Source organism: Papaver somniferum, chromosome 2, assembly GCF_003573695.1.
Source record: "Papaver somniferum cultivar HN1 chromosome 2, ASM357369v1, whole genome shotgun sequence".
NCBI lineage: Eukaryota > Viridiplantae > Streptophyta > Magnoliopsida > Ranunculales > Papaveraceae > Papaver > Papaver somniferum.
Genome location: NC_039359.1, coordinates 98,386,713 through 98,408,733, shown reverse-complemented (window position 1 = coordinate 98,408,733; position 22,021 = coordinate 98,386,713). Strand labels below are relative to the sequence as shown.

The 22,021-nt window shown below is 35.2% G+C and overlaps 5 protein-coding genes across 6 annotated transcripts; 2 read left to right on the top strand and 3 right to left on the bottom strand.

Moving 5' to 3' along the window:
• Positions 1-1,108: 1,108 nt before the first annotated feature.
• LOC113351669 (putative uncharacterized protein DDB_G0281733) lies at positions 1,109-1,954 on the bottom strand. The gene has a single exon (XM_026595612.1). The coding sequence runs from the start codon at positions 1,952-1,954 to the stop codon at positions 1,109-1,111; it is 846 nt and encodes a 281-aa protein (XP_026451397.1).
• Positions 1,955-3,522: 1,568 nt separating this feature from the next.
• On the top strand, positions 3,523-9,261 carry LOC113348530 (EH domain-containing protein 1). Of its 2 annotated transcripts, XM_026592337.1 has the most exons (15): positions 3,523-3,759; positions 3,847-3,926; positions 4,693-4,819; positions 5,020-5,075; positions 5,152-5,188; positions 5,277-5,335; positions 5,670-5,783; positions 5,966-6,068; positions 6,163-6,212; positions 6,841-6,969; positions 7,055-7,306; positions 7,459-7,538; positions 7,993-8,119; positions 8,213-8,356; positions 8,732-9,261. In XM_026592337.1, the coding sequence occupies exons 1-15, from the start codon at positions 3,675-3,677 to the stop codon at positions 8,915-8,917; spliced, it is 1,629 nt and encodes a 542-aa protein (XP_026448122.1). In that variant the 5' UTR covers positions 3,523-3,674; the 3' UTR covers positions 8,918-9,261. The 2 variants fall into 2 exon arrangements, with proteins under 2 accessions (XP_026448122.1, XP_026448123.1); XM_026592338.1 differs by lacking the exons at positions 3,523-3,759; positions 3,847-3,926; positions 4,693-4,819 and adding an exon at positions 4,848-4,898 and having other exon boundaries at positions 8,732-9,152.
• Positions 9,262-10,374: 1,113 nt separating this feature from the next.
• On the bottom strand, positions 10,375-11,274 carry LOC113351668. The gene has a single exon (XM_026595611.1). The coding sequence runs from the start codon at positions 11,272-11,274 to the stop codon at positions 10,375-10,377; it is 900 nt and encodes a 299-aa protein (XP_026451396.1).
• Positions 11,275-11,490: 216 nt separating this feature from the next.
• LOC113348529 (tropinone reductase-like 3) lies at positions 11,491-14,863 on the top strand. The gene is made up of 6 exons (XM_026592336.1): positions 11,491-11,931; positions 12,038-12,154; positions 12,876-13,010; positions 13,198-13,323; positions 13,963-14,064; positions 14,374-14,863. The coding sequence occupies exons 1-6, from the start codon at positions 11,806-11,808 to the stop codon at positions 14,521-14,523; spliced, it is 756 nt and encodes a 251-aa protein (XP_026448121.1). The 5' UTR covers positions 11,491-11,805; the 3' UTR covers positions 14,524-14,863.
• A 53-nt stretch (positions 14,864-14,916) lies between these two features.
• Positions 14,917-18,977, bottom strand: LOC113348528 (uncharacterized membrane protein At1g16860-like). Its single transcript, XM_026592334.1, has 4 exons — positions 18,058-18,977; positions 16,899-17,054; positions 15,815-16,026; positions 14,917-15,634 (listed from the first exon to the last, which is right to left on the bottom strand). The coding sequence occupies exons 1-4, from the start codon at positions 18,829-18,831 to the stop codon at positions 15,442-15,444; spliced, it is 1,335 nt and encodes a 444-aa protein (XP_026448119.1). The 5' UTR covers positions 18,832-18,977; the 3' UTR covers positions 14,917-15,441.
• Positions 18,978-22,021: the final 3,044 nt, after the last annotated feature.

Here is a 22,021-nt window from a genome sequence, read left to right as displayed (position 1 = left end):
AACAGATACAAATTTAGTAATATTTTGAAATGGTAGTGAATTATTATTACCAGCCATTGTAAATAAATCACAAGAACTCAAAAAAGTGTAAAAGAAATCAATGAAGATTCTGAGAAATCTTGCAAGAATTGAATGAATAAGACCTAATTCTTGATTTAGAATGTAAATCTAGGAATATTAGTATTACTGAGAAAGAAGTACTAAAGATGTGAAGAAACTGTAAAAGTAATTTTAGAGATGTTCAGAGATTGTAGAAGCAACGAAAATTGTGTTTAGAGTTTTTAGGATCGAAAAACGAAAGAATCAAAATCTTCCTTAAAAGACTGACACCATGAAAGAATTTATCAGATATTAAAGAGTTTCTTTATCAGAAATTTTAAAGTGTTACAGGGGTTGGGTGAAATACACACTTAAAAACTGACTCATATACTGACTCATATACGAGTTATCTGAGTTGTATTGTATATGAATCCTTACAATCTTATTGCTCAAAGGACTCGGTTTATTATCTGTTGAATAATAAATTTTTGGCGATGGTGCATTAACGGCAAACATGAAGAGGGTCGTGCTAAGAAGGATACACTAGTCTCTGCCATTCAAGCCATCCTATTCATGTGTGTTCACGCGTAGTGGAATATACAGGCAGACGTTTGTTTCCTCCGTGGGTCAGTGTTGTATGCCCGTTTTCCTTAGTCACGACCAAGGTTTGAAAAACACCCGTAACGAGCGTTAAAACGGTCACACTCATATATCGTGGCCGTGAGGGTCCCCGAATCCCGTTCCTTTACAATGCCGATAAATAGAAAATGACTGCAGTTTTTTAGGCCCGTTTATCTAAAATTAATAATGGTTTTTTTTCTAAATAACATTTTAACGTGCGATTTTTAGAACTGTTTTCCCGTTATCACGCACGTTATAATCGTGTAAATAACTTTCTTACCATTTTTTTTTTGAGTTTTTTTCTTTCTCTGAATTGAAAGCTTAAAACTTCGAATTAATTTTTTTTTAAATAATACAAGGAAAGTAACTACAGGATTAAAAACTTCAAATTTAAAAAACATAGGATTGTTAAACTAGTGTTCATCATTTAAAAAGCTATGCGAACCAACTACGACCACCACCTTTTTTTTGATTTATTCATGTATTCTTGATTTTCTCGGGTGTTCCTTTCCACATCATAGTCGTCGTCGTGGGGGTACTGGCTATATTCGTCTGCATAAGTATCATCATTATTATAACCTCCATTATCGTCATCATAACCTCCTTCATTTTCATCATCATTGTTACCTACTTCATTATTGTTATCAATATTAGAATTATATCCTTCGTTCATATGTTGAACACCATGGTCCGAGCGATCAGAAGTGTAACGAGAATCATATGTTGGATTTACATTCTCATAACCTTGTGTATTTTCTCCAAATGAAAGATTACTAAAGTCATAAACAAAGTCACTCACTGGTAACCTTTCGTATGGGATTTGAACTTCAGGATCATGCCAGTTGTATGGTGGAAGGACATGCTCTGGATTATTAAAGACTTCCTCTTCCAGCATATTTAACCATTGTTCTTCTTGAGGCAAAACCGGTGTTTCGTCTTCCCCCGCTATCCACTCAAGCATATTGTCATCCCTCAACAGACTATGAACGTCGTGAACATCAATGTTATGTCGCCTTGCTTTACCTTTAATTCTTTGTTGCTCCAACTTCAAACTGTGGACATACATCAGATCATTTATTCTTGATGAAAGTAAACGATTGCGTAGTTTAATGTGGATTCTTTCAAACACACTCAAATTCCTCTCTGATCCAGACGATGTATTTGTTTGACTTAATATATTTACTGCAATCTTCTGGAGGGATGAATACTCAGCACCATAAGATAACCACCAACTTACAGGATCACCATGTTGAGCTGCAATACGTGTTGATGGTGATGCAAATTGACCTTGCATCATTCACATTCTTCCTGCCTACAAAGAAAAGTACAATTGTTACTAGAAATTCAAATTATTTAATTATACATATTTGGAGATAGTATTAGTAATTTTGTGCCTCTAGCATGCATTTTGCTTGTTCTTATGGGCCACTAACCATTTTTGATATAACTTCAGTAAAACAAATTTGCGGCTCAGAAATTTCATTATTGATGAGATTAGTTGCTGGGTTAAAGATGTAATAAGGATTAAGAAAAAGCGATGCAGCATGAAGAGGAGAACTCAACTGACTTTTCCATCGTTTATTTATTACACCCACGATAAAAGCATTTCGATTTGATCCCAAACCCATTTGTATAGTTTCCACACATGTAGCAAGTGCATGGAACAAAGAGCCCATGGTGGGTTTGTCTGAGTCCAAGAAACGAATCATTTTCAATAAAGGACCAACCATTATGCATGCGTTTTGACACGTCGTCCAGAACATCTCATTTGAAATAATATTCTTCACTTGTCTAGCTTGTTTAGTTTTTGCCTCATCCGATTTCAGAAATTCTTTGTCCATATATAGGCTCTCGATAGCATTACGTTGATCAACGATGCTTTTGATTGCAATAAAATTCGTTGAAAACCCTGTTAAGCCAGGGCGCAATTGAATCTTCAATTCGTTGCCTCCCCCAATTGGACCAACTTGAATCTTCAATTGATGAACCAAGTTCTCTGCTTTAGTTCTTTGTTAAAACTTAAAATGAGATTAAATTTTTTTTATAAATACATCATCATGCAGTGGTGGTGGGATACATGATTTGGATTTTGGACGTAATAATCATATCATCTTATAAGTAGTGTCATTTTAGTTCGAATCTGATAATGGGTTGATTGACTCTACCCCATGCAATTCCTACTTTACCGAGTTTTTTAAGCATTCAATAACTAACTTTTAGAAACTAGTACCATATAGACTTGTTAAAACCCTGCCTACTTCTTGGCATTTGATGGAAATTCTGCAATCTAATAAAGGGACAAGTATACCTAGCTAATTGCCGCCGACGAAAATTTAGTGGCTATAATTTACCGTCACGAATTTTATCAAACTTTCGTAAATTGTATAGTGAAAAGCATTTTAAAACACTTATGTAAGGAATATAAACATGACTATCGAATTATACATATTTCTTATACTAACAATAATCAATTAAAATGGTAGTATTAGAAATATTCTATTTCTTAATGATATAGGTCATCTATTAGTGAGACAAAATTTAAAAATTAATAGGTCATCTATTTAGGGACGACGGGAGTATTAAAAAATAAAAAAACCTAGTAACAATGTTTTTTAGACACGTTAAACCGTTTTCACGCACGTTATAATCGTTACATAGGAATTTCATATCATTTTTTTTTATTTAACCGTTACAACGCTCGTTATTTTCAAAAAACGTCCAAAAAACACATTTTTTACTATATAACACGTTTTTTACCCAAAACATGCTCACACCAGTCAAAACGCATTATAACGGTCACCCCTAGTGTATTTTATAAAAAGAATCAGAGTTCAGTACCTTTTAAGCTCTCTCCGAGTTTTTCTCTCTCCCCTTAATTTGGTGAGAAGCGCGAAAACTGTTAAAAAAAACCTTATTTTCTCTCTCTTTCCTTAATTTCGAAATTTCAAATCGAAACCAACAGGGACATCATCTCGATCAATATAATCTGTCTCTGAATCTATCAATCGTTTTTGATGGAGATAGATTCAGGTCCGATTAGTTCATGTTCGAAAGAGCATCAAAAGATTTACCAGACATGGTTTAATCACGCTGATACAGGTCTATTCCGATCCTTGAATATTTGAGTTATTTTTTCTGTGATTTTTATTGAAAACAAGATTTAAATACTGATCTTTGTTTATGCAGATGGAGATGGTCGAGTTACCGGAAATGACGCAACTAAGTTCTTCGCTTTATCGAACTTATCCCGACCTGAACTTAAACAGGTTTCTACGTTATACACTCTTATTAGGGTTTTATTTTACTTCTCCCGTTTAGTTGCTATACTTGAGTTTTTTATGATATAGAAGAACTAGGTTATTTTTACTGTTCCCCAAATGCTCAATTTATTTTTGTTTGATTCGTTATTGGTGGATTGACTGATAAATATTTCAATTAGTGTTGTAACGGCGTTGGTACGGGTGGTGGACTGATAATGAGCTGTGTACATAAGGAAATTTTGTGTATTCTGAATTAGTAAAGTTCTTATCATGTTTATTTCGTTGATTTATGGCTTTATGAGGCATGAGTTTGGTTGTGCAAGTAAATTCTTACTTGAATGTTTGAGTGGATGGGAGTGGTGATCTGTGCTGAGATGCATTTGTATACTCATACACTTTCCAGTGCCCAACAAGCATGTGAATAGTTAGTCCCGTTGATCCAACTAACCAAGATTGTGATTGTAGGCTGTTTCCCCGATTTCAGAAAGTTATTGTTGAGTCTTGCCTTCAATTCTGTAACTCTTTCGTCTCTCCTTCTTCAAATGGAAGCTACTTAGTATCTCGTTTTAAATTGGTTCAACTGTCATCTCTGAAGAGCAAAAGATACATAAAAAATTTAGTGAGGTGATACCTGATGCTTGGTTGGTAATGCACAGAGGCTCTTGCATGCTCAATTTTCCCATATAATACCAACTTTCTAGTGTGGTGACTCATGATGCTTGATGAGATCATTCTATGTCTTAATGTGAATTTGACTATCCTTAGTTTTCAGGTATGGGCTATTTCTGATTCCAAACGACTAGGGTTCCTTGGGTTCAAAGAATTCGTTACTGCAATGCAGCTTGTCTCTTTGGCACAAGCTGGACATGAGATAACAGAGGGACTTCTCACCGCTGAACGTAAGCAAGTTTCCTATCCATTTCTTTCACGAATAGTAATGAATGTTAATGATAACAGAGGGACTTCTCACCGCTGAACGTAAGCAAGTTTCCTATCCATTTCTTTCACGAATAGTAATGAATGTTAATGATAAGTATCTGCCTTTCTGTGTTAGTTCTCCGGATTATGCTTACCTGATTAACGTACTGAACTCTTGCAGTTGATTTGGAAAGCTTGAACCCTCCAGTGATGGAAGGGTTGGATGCATTGTTAGCTGTAAGTGTAACAATTGATTTCTCTATGAACTAAGCTTTTGTAATCTTCTAACTTCTCTATTGATGGGTAATTTCAGAAAAAACGTTCACCAAAGAAAGTAGAGCCTGACCTCTGTAAGTATTGGAAACGTTGATAGGTTCGCAACTGTAGTTTCTTATTCTGTTCATTATCTTAATTACAAAATTTAACTGTATTGTGCAGCAATCTCTCCCCAACCATCAATATCGGCTAATTGGTTTACCTCTAAGTCTACAAAGAAGGTATATTGTGTTTGTCTTTGGCTCAAAATTATGTTTACTTTTTTTGATATTTTGGTAGAGAAGCTTTTTTATGTACTCCTGCTTGGCCTTTATGCCCTCTTTGAGTTAACATGTCATATCCGCAAGCTAAAGTACTCATTTGCCCTGTGAAGTCTCACTTGCTCATGTTTACTCATATACTTCGGTTAAAGAACCTTGAGCAATCTTTAAAAACCTATTTTGGATTATTTACAAGCAAGTCATCATCATTTTACGTGGCCATCAAGGTCCAAGTTCCATTATTGTCGTGGTTTCGACGATGGTTTCTAATTGTCTTACATTGTAATTTGTTCAGGTTCCTTTAAGCTCGGTCACATCAATAATTGATGGGTTGAAGAGGCTATACATCGAAAAGCTGAAGCCGTTAGAAGTTGCATACAAATTTAACGATTTTGTATCTCCACTATTGGTGCGTGATGAACCATGTAGGATTGAAACTTCGGGGCTTTTGTTGATGTTTTGACAGAATTTAGATGTTTGATTAATCACAAGTCTTCTGCGGAAATAAATTGAAATGTTCTTATTTCCATGGATTTTAGTACCTATGTCACAAACAACTTATTTCTTTGTTTTGCTCTTCATGTAATGTAGGCAAACAGTGACTTTGATGCTAGACCAATGGTCATGCTTTTGGGCCAGTATTCTACTGGAAAAACCACATTCATCAAGCATCTATTGAAAAGTAGTTATCCAGGTACTTTAAAAAGCATGACTCACTTTCCTTGATTTCTTATCTGAAGTTATGATCAGTATAATTCCTCTGCTTATCATTTCCTTCTTTTAAACAGGAGCTCACATTGGACCAGAGCCTACAACGGACAGATTTGTTGTTGTTATGGTATGTCAGAAATACATGTTGTATAATTTAGCTGCTTCTGTTATCTATTTATTATGAATATTCAAGATTAGATGAATTTTGATCAAGATTGATTGGTGGGGTGAAAACTTCTTCTGTTTTTCTCTTTCAAATCTTTTAGTGGTCACTTTAAATTTTAAAAGAGTAGGAAAAACTGGCTGGATAAGCAACTGAACAATGAATTGGTAATAGTGTGTCAGTGTCACTATAAAATTAGAACCCAAACCATGTTTGGTTGAAATAACTTTGTGTAGGTATGTGAACATTCAGTGGTGCAACAACTTCGCTATTCACAAACTAGACCATGGTGTCTTTTTGCCAATTGTTAAGAACTCGACGTCGAGGTTATGGAGTAACCTAATATGTGTGTATGAATTGCATTAAATCACCAAAAATTTGTTTCTTACTTTTGTGTTTAACAGAAATCTTATCACAAAATGCTACCATGTAATCATGGATAGACAATTCTGAATAACTAATGACTTGCCTTTAAAACTTGGAACATGTTATTATCCCATTTTGTGCTTGATGTTAAGTATGGAAAGCTTTTAATGTAACTGTTTTTCTTTTGGTGCTTTAATTAGTTCTATAATATTATATTTGCATATAGTCGGGACCTGATGGAAGGAGTATTCCCGGAAACACAATTGCCGTTCAAGCAGACATGCCATTCAGTGGCCTCACAACCTTTGGAACTGCATTTTTATCAAAATTTCAGTGCTCCCAAATGCCACATCCGGTTGGTTCTCCCTCTGCACATTATGTAATTCTATAGGTGTGCCTTCTATTATAACATATGCTCATCGTCTTCTTCATGTATGCAGCTGCTAGAGCATATCACATTTGTAGATACTCCTGGAGTTTTATCCGGAGAAAAGCAACGGACACAACGGAGCTATGATTTTACTGGAGTTACATCTTGGTTTGCAGCTAAATGTGATCTTATTCTTCTTCTATTTGATCCTCATAAACTGGATATCAGTGATGAATTCAAGCGTGTAATTGGATCTCTACGTGGTCATGATGACAAGATACGTGTGGTTCTGAACAAGGCAGATCAAGTTGATACGCAACAGGTAATGATAGAGATAGTTGTTTATGCTTAAAGCAAGTAAAAATTGAACACCAAGTCTATTTTTTTGAAAATGTCTTTCTACTGGCTGTTACGTTCTCCTGGCAATGGATGCCAGAATAATTAACCAGTTCAACTGTTGAAAACTTTGTGCAGCTGATGAGAGTTTATGGGGCATTGATGTGGTCACTGGGAAAGGTTCTGAATACTCCCGAGGTTATGCGTGTTTATATTGGGTAATGCTTTCTCTTCTCGAAATTGATCCCGCTCGTCTGAGTTATCGAGGTTTTTTAGGAGTAGGGATATCCTGTTGTAGTCCTTGCCTGTTCTTTAGGAATTCGGATAGACGGTATATCTGACATGTTCAACCATTGGTTAGCCAAACTTAAAGGTATCTAAAAAGATAGGAAAATCTTAATTCAAAGATCGATTTTGAAATCCTGATGTAGGTTAATGTACATGCATCTAATAACTTGCAACTTCATGCCAAACATGTAGTATATACTATTTGGGGTAAGGGAATTGTTTTCCTTTCAAACTCACTCTAGTTTGATTTTTCTCGAGAAGAGATTGAATACTATGTGCAATTGAAGACTTCATTCATGTGATATATTTCTTGATTACGCAAACTTGAGTTGATGCTCACTTTTATTTTAAGTGGCTTAATGTTTCAATCCCTGATTGTGGCAGCTCATTCAATGACAAACCTGTAAATGAAGCAGCAATTGGTCCTCTTGGAAAAGAGCTTTTTGAGAAGGAGCAGGAAGACCTTCTTGCTGATCTAAAAGATATCCCTAAGAAGGCTTGTGATCGCCGGGTATGTGAACCACTTTTATCTCAGCAGTTGTTTACGCGTTTATCTTGTTTTTACTGTTAAAACCGTATAAATAAGTGAAAACGTAAAATGCAGATCAATGAATTTGTAAAGCGTGCCAGAGCTGCTAAGATTCACGCTTACATAATTAGTCATCTTAGAAAGGAGATGCCTGCAATGATGGGCAAGGCCAAGGCACAACAGAGACTCATAGATAACTTGGAAGATGAATTTGCAAAGGTTCCTCCCTCCCTCTCTCTCTATATATATTTGTGTATATATATATATATATATATATTATATCTGCATCACTATATGATATTCGTGATACCTTTAGATTTTTTCCAAAAATGTTTTCTAGTTCAACATTCTATAATTAAATCTAGTAGCGGACCGATTTTTTCATCTTTAACATTAAGTGTAAAACCATCTGACACGATTCTACCCTAGCTGTTCCCATACACATGCTGTAGAGACCAACATGTTACTAATTAATAGCAATCTTTGGTGTTGGCTTAAACGGTTTCCTAGCTGTGAAAACCAGTTAGGCTACATGTGTATGTGGAATGTGGGTGTGTGCATTGGTTAATTCTGAAACCCCTTATCTGTAAACAGGTCCAGAGAGAGTTCCATCTACCAGCTGGGGATTTCCCAAATGTTGAGCATTTTAGAGAAGTACTCAGCGGTTACAGCATCGATAAGTTTGAGAAGTTAAAGCCGAAATTGATACAAACAGTCGATGACATGCTTGGTTATGACATCCCCGACCTCTTGAAGAACTTCAAGAATCCGTATGAGTGAAAACAGTTACCTCTTGAAAAAGCAGACATTGTATGTACCATGCATGACTAGCTATAATTGTGGGATTTTTCTTATTTAAATCTTATAATCAGTGACTGGTGTGTGCTCATGTGTCCTGTTCAACTTGTTAGTATATCAAGTGTTGAGAGGTTTGGTTTCATCTGAGAAGTGCGTAAGATACAATTTTCAATCATGAATAGTTGAGCTCGGTACTTTGTTAGATAAGAGATTAAGATTATACCTTTTAGCTTCTGAGGTGATGAAAATAATGTCTGTATAATCCGTTAGTTAATGATGTATAACTGCCTTGTTATGTGAATCTTATAATTCTATTTTTCCTATAATGTCTGGATTCAAATGAGCATTTGCCCATTTTGGGTTCAAATGTAACAAAAAGTAACAATTCGCGAAGCCTATTTTTACTGTAAATTTCATTATTGCGATGCAGTTAGCAGGTTAATTGTATATCAGTTACATCTACCTGAACCTTGCTCGCATACATTTTTGCTCTCCTTAATGTGCCTCTTGAAATCCAAATCTTTGTTAGTTTTACTATCTGACCACAAACTTTCAATCCAAACTTTTTATTTTCGACAATTTTTAAATTCGAATCCTAAGCCTCATCATCATTGTCATTATGAAATTTTAACTGTACTAAAAACGACAACTGACAAAGTTTAGTCACAGCTTTTCTCCTTATTCCTCTGCTATAATTGATGAGAAACAATGTGCAAGAAATTGACATATGTATTATGGAGCTCTACCAACTCAAAAATTTAAAATTTAAAATTCTTAGGAAAAAGATATAAAGTGCCTGATTTTTCAAGGTGTCAAATTTGATGGTTTGTGAGTCCATCTTTCTCACGACACTTTAATTCTTTATTGATTCTTATGCTTAACTTTTTTGCTAATCAATTGATTTGATGTAAGTTCATGATTGAATGGGTAGTAAGAAGAATCATTCTCTATAAACGGTGGGGTTTGCAAAATTAGTACAAATTCCACTATATTTTGAAAAAAACACACCAATAAATTTGTAAATTCTACCCACTAATTTTTGAAAAAACACACACGAATTTGAATTTGAATGTGAATGTGAATGTGAAAGTGAATTTCTTTTTTTATACTTGAACAAGGAAATGTGGGAGGAAGAAACAAATTCAGCACCACCAAAAATAGCACATGAGTCTGAGACAAGCTAGAGACATGGACATAGATAAAAACAAAGTGCTATACACAGGTCATATTCCAACATCAATGTTGTCTTTACCTTCATTATCATCATCACTCATTCTTAATTCAGAATAACAAAGATGGCATTGCTGTTTGAATTACAGGTTAACAATGGCTTCATCCTCAAAATGAAAGAACCCAGAATCTAAAATTTCTATTAAATTCACAATAATCATTAAAAAAAAAGAAAATGCAAAAAAATAAAACCAAATTACAGTTTCTTTTCAATGTTTAGAACTCTTGACAGTGGATGGTGATGGAGATGGAGATGAGGACAGTGGTAGTATTTGTGATGAATTTTGATGGTGGTGGTGATAATGATCAAATTCACTTTCCTTGTGTTTATTAACCACTGTTACAGTGAAAGAACCATCTTCCTCATTTGATGAAGCCATTGATGAAGTTGGAGAAACTGCTGCATTCTTTTGGACCTTTTTCAAAGCTTCTTCAATCAATCTTCTCTTACAAAATTTATCCTCAGCATCTTTCAAGAACTTGAATTTTGGAGGAGGTGATGGTCTTATCTTATACATCTCAGGATCAACAGATGATTCAAACAAAGGGTTAATACCACTTTGGTTATAACTATGAATTGGAGTAAGAGGAGGAGTTAATCTTGGTGAAGACATTGGTGTTAAAAATGGTGTCTCAACTGCAACAAGAAAATCAGCTAAACTTTTTCTTGATACTTTATTATTTCTAGATCTTCCATCTTCTGACTCCAGATCTTCTTTAGTTTCCTCTTTAATGGTGAACAACAATCTTGGTGGTCCTGAAAGATTATGCAATCTCATTAATTCAGCTTCAATACTATCTTCACCAAATGAGTTCAAATATAGCTGTTTGCTTGAGCTAAGTTGACTTTGTTGTTCAAGATCATTAAAGAGTTCTTGAGGGTTTAATCCTGTTGAACTCAAAGAAGATGGCTTTTTCCAGCAAAACAAATATAGAAACTCTCTTGCACTTGATGAACTGCAGCTGCTGCTGTAATCATCTTGAATATCATTATTGATTACTCTTTTCTTCTTCCACCATAGTAAATAGTATAACTCTGCAACAAGTGCTAGTAAGAGTAAACTAAATACTAAGCTTAACCCAATTCCTAAATTGCTCAGAGATGTCATTTCTACAAAATCAGATCCCAAAAACCACACCAAATTTATAATAAAACTATCCTTTACTTTTCCAATCTTGAATATATCTTTCTTTCCATGACATCAAAACTAGTTCTTTATTTATTCTTATCGTCGATGATGGTGGTGGTAGCTGCAAGTGGAGGCGTTGCCTGCGCTAGAGAGAAGAGAAGAGAAGAGAAGAGAAGAGACGACTAGTTGAGACTTGAGAGTGAGAGACTTGAGAGTGAAGTAGGAGCTTCTTCTGGATATCTAAGTTATGAACGGACGGTCCTGATAATATTTAGAAATTTCATCAAAGAAGATTTTTACTATTTACTTGGAAAGTGAAAAGTATTCAATTATTTACTGCTTGCAAAAACAATTCAGTTTTCTTCGTTAGTATCAAATTCGTCGACTGTTTGGACTCGTTAAGAAATTGATATTCCGCCGGTCATGGATGGATATTCTTTTGGATTAAAACCTAATTACCACTAGCTAAATTGAGAAAATTCAGAATTTCATTTTTCAAGTGGAGAAACGATGATCAAAATGAGATTCCAGGGGAAAGTGGCGATAATTACAGCTTCAACACAAGGTATTGGGATGAGCATAGCAGAACGACTTGGTTTAGATGGAGCTTCTGTTGTCATCTCATCTCGTAAACAGGTTTTAATTGGTTTCTCTCCTTTAATCGTTTTATTAGTCTGGGTTACAATTTTCATTTAGATTTAAAACAAAACTAATTTGAATTTTGGCTCTCTTGTTCTTACAGAAAAATGTAGACGAAGCAGTAGAGAAGCTAAAATCTAGAGGTATTGAAGTTTTAGGGGTTGTATGTCATGTGTCAAACGCTCAACATAGAAAGAATCTCATTGACAGGACTCTTCAGGTTGATGGTTAACACAATTTACTCTACCTTCACTTCTTTGTATTAAGTTTTGGTTATTCTTTTTCAGCGTTTTTGTATAATACTCATTTCGTTTCAGGAAAAGTGATACTTTCACTTTTTCAACTAAAATGGAAGAGAGGTAGTAATTTATAGTTGTTAGACAAAGGTATAGGAGACCCATGGATCCTATCTGTGGTATGGGGGATCACTAGTCCTAGCCTAGCGTGTATATAAGATCATTTCTATTTGAAATTTGAATCAAACAACCAAGAATCCTATTTTCTTTTAGCTTTCTCTGTGATGTTTTGCCCTTTTGGTTCAGTGGTTTCAGTAATAGGGTGTTGTGGGCATTTGCTTTGCATTCTCTTATCTACTATGTTTTGGCGAAATTCTCTTCTTAATTACATCTTGCTCGGTTAAACGATTGATAACTTTCTCCGAACTTCATTGTCAATGAATCAATGGCGTCAAATATCTTTAGAGTTCGGTAAGGGGAAGGTTTACTTCTATTAATGAGTTTTGCTTTGCTCCAAATCTTTTGTAATGAAGCTGAATCTGCTCTAAGGATTTCTTGATTATACTTGACTACAAGATGAATTATGTTATAAGTAAGGTGTTTTCAACTATGTAAACTAATAAGTTACCACCCAAGTAGCAAACTTGTTTTTAGACAGTAGAATTTCTTTGGATTAATCTTGAGTTTATTCTGTTGTACTCGCAGAAATATGGAAAAATAGATATTCTTGTATCAAATGCCGCAGCGAATCCATCTGCAGATCCCATGTTGAGAACTCAAGAAACTCTTCTTGACAAGCTCTGGGAGGTTAACGTTAAGGCATCTATACTTATCTTGCAGGTTCACATCTAAAACTTGTTTGTTTCTTTTTTTTGTATGGTTCCGAAGACAATGAATTTACGAACTATAGTGAGATCCAAATTGGAAGGAAAAGTCAAAGAAGTATCAATAAAAATGCATGCCTGCTTCAAACTGAATTGATAGAATTAAAAAGTTTTTCAATGGAAGTAGTTGCCATTTTATACAGGATGCAGCACCTCATTTGCGGAAAGGATCATCAGTTGTGTTTATTTCTTCAATTTCAGCGTACCGGCCTCCTTTGTCTATGGGCATGTACGGAGTGACTAAAACTGCTCTTCTAGGGCTGACCAAGGTATAAAATCATTTGATTGCAGTTTCTTATACGGTCTAGATTTCAGTCTTCATGTTATATGTGCCTGTGTGTACCAGGGAGTAATTTTAACTAATTTCATTGTTTCGGTTCTAGTTTCACATACTTCAGTCAAATGGCCTGTGCACAATATAATTGATTACAGTTCTGCTTGCTTTGTCTTCAGTAGAAACAGAACTGAACTAATAAAAAACTAAGGAACTTGCTTTTGGAAATGAAACTGAGATTTAGGCACTTGCAAGCCATAGCTGATTATCTCAGTTCAGGTTATGCTTATTTGAATGCTTGATTTGGATTCAGTAAAAACTGATACCCACATTTGTAACGTACTATGTGAAACAAATACTATAACCACAATGCATTGCCTCTCTCACCACTTTTGTAAAATTTGAATCAAAGCTTGGAATGCAAAACTTTCTACTGTGATGCGTTTGTTGTCTTCCAACAACCTTAACTCGTCCTGTATCAACAAAACAGAAAACGAAGAGAGGATTATGTAAATATTCAATTTATCAATCTTTTCCTTTTCTTTTATGTAGCAAGATTACATGTTTCTGCTTTATGCTTCTTCAAATTTTCAAACAGCTTACAGATTTCGTTCTTCTTTTCTGGTTTTGTAAGGCTCTAGCGGTCGAGATGTCCCCAAATACCCGAGTGAATGCTGTTGTTCCAGGAGTAATACCCACAAACTTTGCTGACCACCTCATAAAGGATGAATCTGCTGTAAGTTTATTTTAATACCTTATGATCTCTGATATTCTTTTTTCTTTTGGTTGCTGAATATGATGGTACTAAGTAAAAAGTCAGAACACCAGTACACCGAAAATGATAGACACACGAGGTCGGCTCGGATAGTAGCTGAGCCTACACGTTAACACTGGAACATGTGTGGCAACTAAACCTGACAGTTAATCATAATGGGGTTTGGCAGGAAATCTAGAAGAAGTCATGACTGCATCAGTTGGGCATTGCATCGACTAATACTTGGTTTTTTTTTTTTTTTTTTTTTTTGTTGTTGTTGTTGGGGTGCAGAGAAAGGCTGCCGAGAGAGCCACATTACTTGATAGGCTCGGCACGACAGAAGAGATTGCTGCAGCAGCAGCATTTTTGGCATCGGATGAAGCTTCTTACATCACTGGAGAGATTCTGGTGGTGGCAGGAGGAATGCTGTCAAGACTTTGATGCACTTTCATATTTTAAATGAGAAACTCTACTTCATGATTTTAAAGCTATATACTGTTCTGCTAAGCGAACTCTTATTCGGTCATGAACAAGATCTGGTCTCCTGAACTAAATAAAATTGGTTACCTGAGTAAGTGGACTGGTAAGAATATATGCTGTTCCAAAAAGAAAAAGATGGAAACTGCATTTTGATCTTTGTGTAGCAAACTTATCTTCAAAGTGTGTTTAACAAATGGAAACGAACCATTTTCTTGCTTCCTGCGTAATTCCATCTATGGACATGTATTAGAAAAGGAGAAGATTTTGAGTATTTTCTATACTTGACAAAAGAGACAATTGACAAAGATTATTCTCTTAATTGATTCACAAATATACTTTTTTATTTGGACAGAATTTCAAGAATAGGGGCATATATTTCAAACATCTTCAAACCACAATAGACGGACATAGACATAACACCGACTAAACTGCTCATAACAAAGATGATCCCTTTGGAGCATCTCTGCCGTATATGTACAAAAGAGAGACGGAAAGAGACCGACCGAGTCAACCAATCCATAACGTAAAAAGAAAAATGAACACAACAATAATACAACACATTCTACCAGCATAAAAAGGGTGGAGGGAACACTTCTCTCTATTCTACTCTCGATCAGAAACATAATATAATATTCACTTGTATCTGTGTGCTTATCTTCACTTATTTATGGCATCATCTTTCTCAACCGGTCTTGAACTGATCTTGCATCTTCTAGACAAACTTTACATATGCTTTAAAAATCTGGAAGAGGATTGAGAACAGTAGTTTTGCATTTTACAGCACGTAATCTTCTCTTCACATTTTCACCTTGAGTATATATATGTCCTTTTTCGTGAATGATAAAGCACGAAATAGCAAAAGGGAAGAGTTTAATTCTCTTACACAGGGATAACATCAGAATTTTGGTTCTCATCACACGTCAAGATGAGACCTTCGGTATAGGAGGGGAATAGGAAGCGGAGCCACTGACAACCCATTGATGCTGGCCTGTCAGACGGAACAATCATGAGAACATTTTCATGACGTCGGACAACTCCCATGACACTTACAGTGCTCCCTTCTTTAATATACCTGAAACGGATTATGGTGTTGTTAATAATTTATTTAAGCCAAATGAAAGTATAATAATGCTTAATTCACTTTCTTCCTACTCAGCGAAATCCAATAAATCATCACCACAACTAAACACTTACAGATAAGGCAGCTATCAGTGATTTATGGGTCCACAAAAGTAAAACAAAAGTGGCTTACCCTTCTTCAAGACGCATGATGCGGTCATCAGTAGAGAGCTTGCGATCAGATATCCACTGCAGAAAGCTTGGTGAAAGCTCCCGGTTATCCTTGGTTACATCAACCACAGTTGAAGGTTTCACGAATGGAGCAACTTTAGCTCCATTGCCTGCTTTAACTAGTGCTCTAAGCCCTGACTGGAAATCCGAAATATAAAAATCCGCCACATGTTTCTGTTAAGAAGGGATTAAATATATTAGCACTGAAAATCGGAAAGATCGTTGTCATTAATTACTAGAGCAAAGTGTGAGATAACTGGCCATTTCACAATATATGCAAATTGAACCAAACATCAAATTATACATTCCCACCATATATCCATTTCTCACTCGAATGTTTCAGAGAAGGATCTTTTAAACTAATCTCAGATATGTGAGAATCTCCAACAGTGAGTGGAAAAACCTTATACTTGACCTCTAGGCATTGAAGTTTCCGATTATACTTCAGTATATGAGGAATGAGTCGGATGGCTAAATGTCTCAATGAAAAATAAAAAATCAAAAATGCAGAAATGAAGGAGTCACAGGTGTGTTATTTCTTGGTAGAACATATAGATTTCAAGGTGGTCACAAATGGAATAATTTTCATATAAAAGACTGATGTATGCACCCAAATAAATCCCGTTAGTGGCATCACGGTGTTGATTTCTTAAAGAATTGGATAGATTTGATGCCCCTCTTTTACAGCAGGAAAAAGATATAGCCACCACTCGCGAATCTTAATCGAAGCTTACCAGCTATACCGCTAGATGGTCCAAACTGTCCAACCATTCCATGTATATAGTTACTCAAATTAATGAATATCGATACTCAGCAATATGACAATATGAGGTTTTTCAGTCAAATCTCCGAAACAAATGTAAATGCAGTTACAGCTATAACGCTAAATGGACCAAACTGTCCAACCATTCAATGTATATAGTTACTCAAATTAATGGATATCGATACTCAGCAATATGACAATATGAGGTTATTCAGTCAAATCTCCGAAACAAATGTAAATGCAGTTAGAAATAGATGCAGCTTCAGTACAAGGCGAAATTTACCTCAAAATGTCTCATCCCCCATGAACAGGGCCAGTGATTAGAATTCGCAGACTTTCCACCACATCCTCTGTACTCATATAATTCTGTGGATATGTATACACACCGAGGAACCCTCTGGTACGAAGACTCAAGTGGAATGCTACCACATGTAACAACCTACACAAAGATTTGTGATACATCAATTTCGAGACGAGAATTTTAAACATGTAAGGAGAAAAAACCCATAAGGTAGCACGATACAACTTCAGCTACTTCGCATGCTCAAGTATAATAATACAACGTGAAAATGGTTTTACCAAATACAGCATCAAAGTTGCTATGGATATATTCAACTTGTGGAAGCAACTGAGCTAACTGTAGAATTAACTACCTATAAGGTATCAACTACCTATTGTAGAATTAACTTCAACAATCTTTATACAATTCTTTCATATACTCATATAGACATGCATAGTAACATATTTAATTGGCAAACTTGATTAAATCATTGTAAGCTGACCCAATCTTGTTCCATGCAGAAATAACTTCTAATTCCTATGCAGTCTTTATTATACTCGTATAGACATGTATACTATTATGTAGTAAATTAGTAGTAAATTACAAACTTCCATGATGACCCACTGGAAGATGCTTAAGCTAAATTCACAAGTCACAGAGCTTCAATTACATACTTTACTTGTATGCTTCACTCTTAAACATATTCTCCACGTGAAGACAGCTTCCACAGATACATATCTCCCAGACCTCAATCTCAATACGTTTTACCCGCTGTTAGTTTACCCTCTCCCACAACCAGTTTGCAGGAACCAGATGTTTTGGATTGCAACTTCTACTCTTTGTACACGTAGACTAAGTCAAAGACCTAACTACATCGGTCACAACAACAATTCTACACTCCAAATCTATCAATTATGCATGGATGAATGGACTACAAGCGCAATATGTTAGTTCGCAAATGAAGACAAAACCATTTTTGGTACAACAACCGCAACGACAGTGACAATTTCAAGCAATATACAAGTGAATAGTCATGTTGAAATCAATTTCAGTGACAATCAGTAGCTATTACCAAATTAAGAAGAAGAAAAATCATCCAAAGTAGAAAGATTGAGAAAAAACAACAAAACTGGAAAAGGAAAGAAAAGAAAATGAAAGTTACCCCAGTGACTTTAACAAACTGTCCATCTTGAGCACCTCGGAGTTCAGCATCAGGATACCTATTAAAATAACCTAATAAACCTCTTTTCCTCCAAGAGAAGTTCCAAACTACAATCAAAGTAACCAAAACCACAATCCCAGAAACAGCAACCAACATAACCCCATTTTTAACAGTAGCCATCATAAAAACCCCAACAACTAATAACATGATAATTCCAACTCCAACAACCCACATTATTGCTTTAGACAGTTTAAACCCAAATTTAACATCTTTTCCTATATTTGTAACAGCAGTACCATAAACAGCTTTACCAATTGAAGAAACAGAATGTTCCAATTGACCACTTCTACCCCCACGGTTCCCACTGACATTCCCTGAAGATCCAAGTGGACCTGAAGTAATTAACCCAGTTGGCTGTAAATTCATCATCATCTGACCAGAATGAGTAGAAGATGATTTCTTCTGCAGTGTTGGTGGTGGCATAGAACCAGAATTTGAAGATTTATTATTTTGTGGACCAGAATTAGAAGTAGATCTTATAGATCCACTATTATGTTGAGAAGAAGATGACTGTCTTGATGGTTTAAGTGATGATTGATCAAGCACTGGTATATCAAACATTTTACCAAGTTCACCTGATTTCTTTACATCTCCACCAGTATATGGTACTGCTCTAGATCCCATTGTTGGTTGTCTTTCTTTTGATTGTTCTGGTCTTCCTCCTGATACATATAGACCACTACTCAGTTGATGTGATGGTATTCTAGTAGCCATTGATGACCACTACTAGACCACACCCACTACTCAAGTTTTTTTTATCACTTCTGCAGAGAATCAGAGATGGATAAAAAGGAAGAGATGATGAGTTGCAGACAGAGTGAAGTGAGAGAGAAGAGAGAGGTTTGATTGAAGATGAAGAAGGAGAAGGAGAAGATGATGGGAGCTGGAAATGGTGGGGGTGATGAGTGAAGAAGATGACGATAATAGATATGTTTATTTTGATAATGACTTAGATATCCTCAACAGTCTTGTGCTGGAACAGTTTCATTCCTTCTCCCTCAAGACTCGGTTTGCAAACTTTCCCTATCCTATTTCTTCACCCAAAATATCTTGCACACCTCACCATGTGTGAATGTTTGTCGACATTAGTTTTCATAGTCATAGCCGAACATGGATTTTGCTAGAGATTTTCGTGTTGGCAGCGATGTAACTTCTGTTTGTCAGATTCAGATCGCTGGGCACCCGCGATGGTGAAATACCCGGCCTAGGACCGCCTAGCTAAGAGCATAGGACTATCAGGGATTGGTACGAGTTTTTCTTTTCTTTTTGGAAAAAGAGGCAAGTAGCAGCTGAACCAAGAATCAAAAATGAGAAGGGGTGGAAAAAAAAATTATAGACGTGATAGAAAAATTATAGGCCGGTTCTCCAAGATTCAATATTTTTAGTAGGGATGGCAATGGAGCGGGTATGGGACGGGACCTTGAGTCCCATCCCATCTACTACCCGTTATCCATAAAACTGGGCAGGAACGGTATGAGAAACACCCGTTCATCCCTTGGATTACCCATAACATTAGACGAGATATTTAGGATTCTATCATAATTCCATATATTGTTATACCATTGAAGTGAAAAGTGCAAAAAAATATTCTCTATATAATCACAGAGTTTTTTAAAACGTTCTCATTCACCAAGAGCTCCACGTTGATTCTGATTTCTAGCTTTTGGTTGATTCTGCCCCCACCATTTACTTTTTTAGTAATAAAATATTGAATTTAAACTAATAAAATATTATTTTTTCTAAAAATAGGATAACTAAATCTTAAAAAATCTTCTTGCCTCGGATAACAAAATCTTGAAAATCTCATAACATGCCGAGAATATATATCAATCCGCGATTTCATCATGATAATCAACAAAATAAAAAACAACATCCACGATTTCATCATGATAAATCGAATGATCATCACGTGATGAGAAAATAACGTCAAGTGTCCAATGTCCATTTACATTCTTAAAAAATGTAATTTTCCTAATTACATCCCAAGATTATCAATTAAATCGAGAAAAAAAAAAACTAAAGAAAAAACCTGAATAGCACAGTGATGGATCTCTTTTCCGCAGAACCTGATTAGCCCGGTCATGGATCTCTTTTCCACAAATCTTTGTTGGTGGCATTGCACAGCAGTTGGATTTTTGTTAGTATTTTGTATGAATGATTTGGAACAAATATTATAATTTGAATGGAGCTAATACAAAACAAACAATGGTGCTAATACAAAACAAACAAACATTGGAAAAAACTACGAATCAATAATCGTCCTAATTTGCAAAGATTATTTTCTTTAATTTGTTTTTCTCTATAATTGAAAAAGAAAAGCATAAGATATGTTTAGAAATTCTTTTCCTTATTGATGAGATATTATTTCCTGATTACTAACTAATTGTTTGTTTAGAATTATGTAAACTATAAAAATATATTTTCTTAAATTGCAAAGATCGGCAAGATTTCTTAGATGCAAATATCTCTTGCGTTTAATTTGGCTATCAACAACATATACTCGAAATCCAAAATTATATATAATTGTGTAAATTTTTATATATTAATTAATATTATTTCCAAAATATTGTCGTTTTTTTTTAAGAATTTCTTGCCTTGGTGTCCCGCTAAATAAAGCGCTCGAGCCGACACCATATCGCATTGTTTTTATGTTATTTTTTCTTTTTTTACTAGGGTTTCAGTTGTTTTTCTTTTTCTTTCATGTCTCTTCCTGTTAATGGTTTTGTTATCTTATCTATTCGTTTTTTGTGTAATCAGTGGGTGCGACAGTGGAAGATCATGAGGATTGAGATGGTTTTTCTAAAACGTTGTCGTCATACTAATAGATTCATTAAAGGTATAGAATCGTGAAATCCTATTTTTTTTATATATATATTTATTTCTTTATTTTGTATTGCTTTTACTTAGATTTTATTTGGAAGATGTTGATGATACCTCACGAGCTTTGGAAAGACGGGTATAGGATCGTGAAATCCTGTTTTTTTGGTATTTATTTTCTTGATCTTTTTTTGCTTTTGAATAGAATTTATTTGGAAGATGTTGATGATGCAATATGAGCTTTTGATTTTGTTTGCTTTTGTATAGAATTTGTTTGGAAGATGTTGATGATACAATATGATCTTTGGAAAGATGGGTTAAAGATTCATTTTTTGATCGAATTTCCGATGGTACCTCACAAGCTCTTCATGTATTTTTTTTCATGCGGTTCTCTTGCCAAATTTTTCGGCAAATATGGGTTTCTTCTTAACCACTCTTTGATTTATTAACCACGGAGTTTGGTTATTGGTTTGGGTACAAATGAGTTTGATTGTGTCGATATTTCTCCACTATGTCATCAGTTCTTAACTAAAGTCTTTATCTGCTTTGTTTCGGCGGTGAAAGCATGGAAAACGCATTACATGCATGTTGCAAAGGTATCAAAATTGGAAATATACTGATGCACCGCGATGGGGACAATGGGCAGCAGGTATTCCCTATTAAAAATTTATATTGCTGCCCGTACTAATGTATTCTCCCTTGAAAATTTTTCTCACGGTACATTTCATGTTGAATACTGCAAGAAGGATATTTCGGAAAGGCATGTTTTGCTTCTGCACCCGGTTCTTGCTACAGGTAACTTTTCTGCATATGAATCAAGACTTGAAGAGATCCACACTGTAACTCGTGATGACATGAAAGTTGTAGATTTAACTGTCTACATGCATGGAGCATCTTTAGGTGCTTCTTTATTGTTTTTCTTTTTAGCAGATGTTTGAGTTCTTTTAGTTTTACACTACAATTTAAGTTTTATACTTCCTGTGTTGTGAACAGTGCAACTTCAAAATCATGCTCTCATTTTTAATGAATCTACGCTGGAAGCAATGCAGTCTTTCGATCCCGCTACTTAATTTTTCTATACTTATAT

Coding starts and splice junctions, on each gene's coding strand:
- LOC113351669 (XM_026595612.1), bottom strand. CDS start 1,954: ATGCAAGGTCAATTTGCATCACCATCAACACGTATTGCAGCTCAACAT.
- LOC113348530 (XM_026592337.1), top strand. CDS start 3,675: ATGGAGATAGATTCAGGTCCGATTAGTTCATGTTCGAAAGAGCATCAA. Junction 5,189..5,276: donor GAAAGTAGAGCCTGACCTCT/GTAAGTATTGGA, acceptor TGTATTGTGCAG/CAATCTCTCCCCAACCATCA. Junction 8,120..8,212: donor AGAAGGCTTGTGATCGCCGG/GTATGTGAACCA, acceptor CGTAAAATGCAG/ATCAATGAATTTGTAAAGCG.
- LOC113351668 (XM_026595611.1), bottom strand. CDS start 11,274: ATGACATCTCTGAGCAATTTAGGAATTGGGTTAAGCTTAGTATTTAGT.
- LOC113348529 (XM_026592336.1), top strand. CDS start 11,806: ATGATCAAAATGAGATTCCAGGGGAAAGTGGCGATAATTACAGCTTCA. Junction 12,155..12,875: donor TCATTGACAGGACTCTTCAG/GTTGATGGTTAA, acceptor TTGTACTCGCAG/AAATATGGAAAAATAGATAT. Junction 13,324..13,962: donor CTCTTCTAGGGCTGACCAAG/GTATAAAATCAT, acceptor TGGTTTTGTAAG/GCTCTAGCGGTCGAGATGTC.
- LOC113348528 (XM_026592334.1), bottom strand. CDS start 18,831: ATGGCTACTAGAATACCATCACATCAACTGAGTAGTGGTCTATATGTA. Junction 16,027..16,898: donor GGGGGATGAGACATTTTGAG/GTAAATTTCGCC, acceptor CCTTCTTAACAG/AAACATGTGGCGGATTTTTA. Junction 15,635..15,814: donor ATCATGCGTCTTGAAGAAGG/GTAAGCCACTTT, acceptor AATCCGTTTCAG/GTATATTAAAGAAGGGAGCA.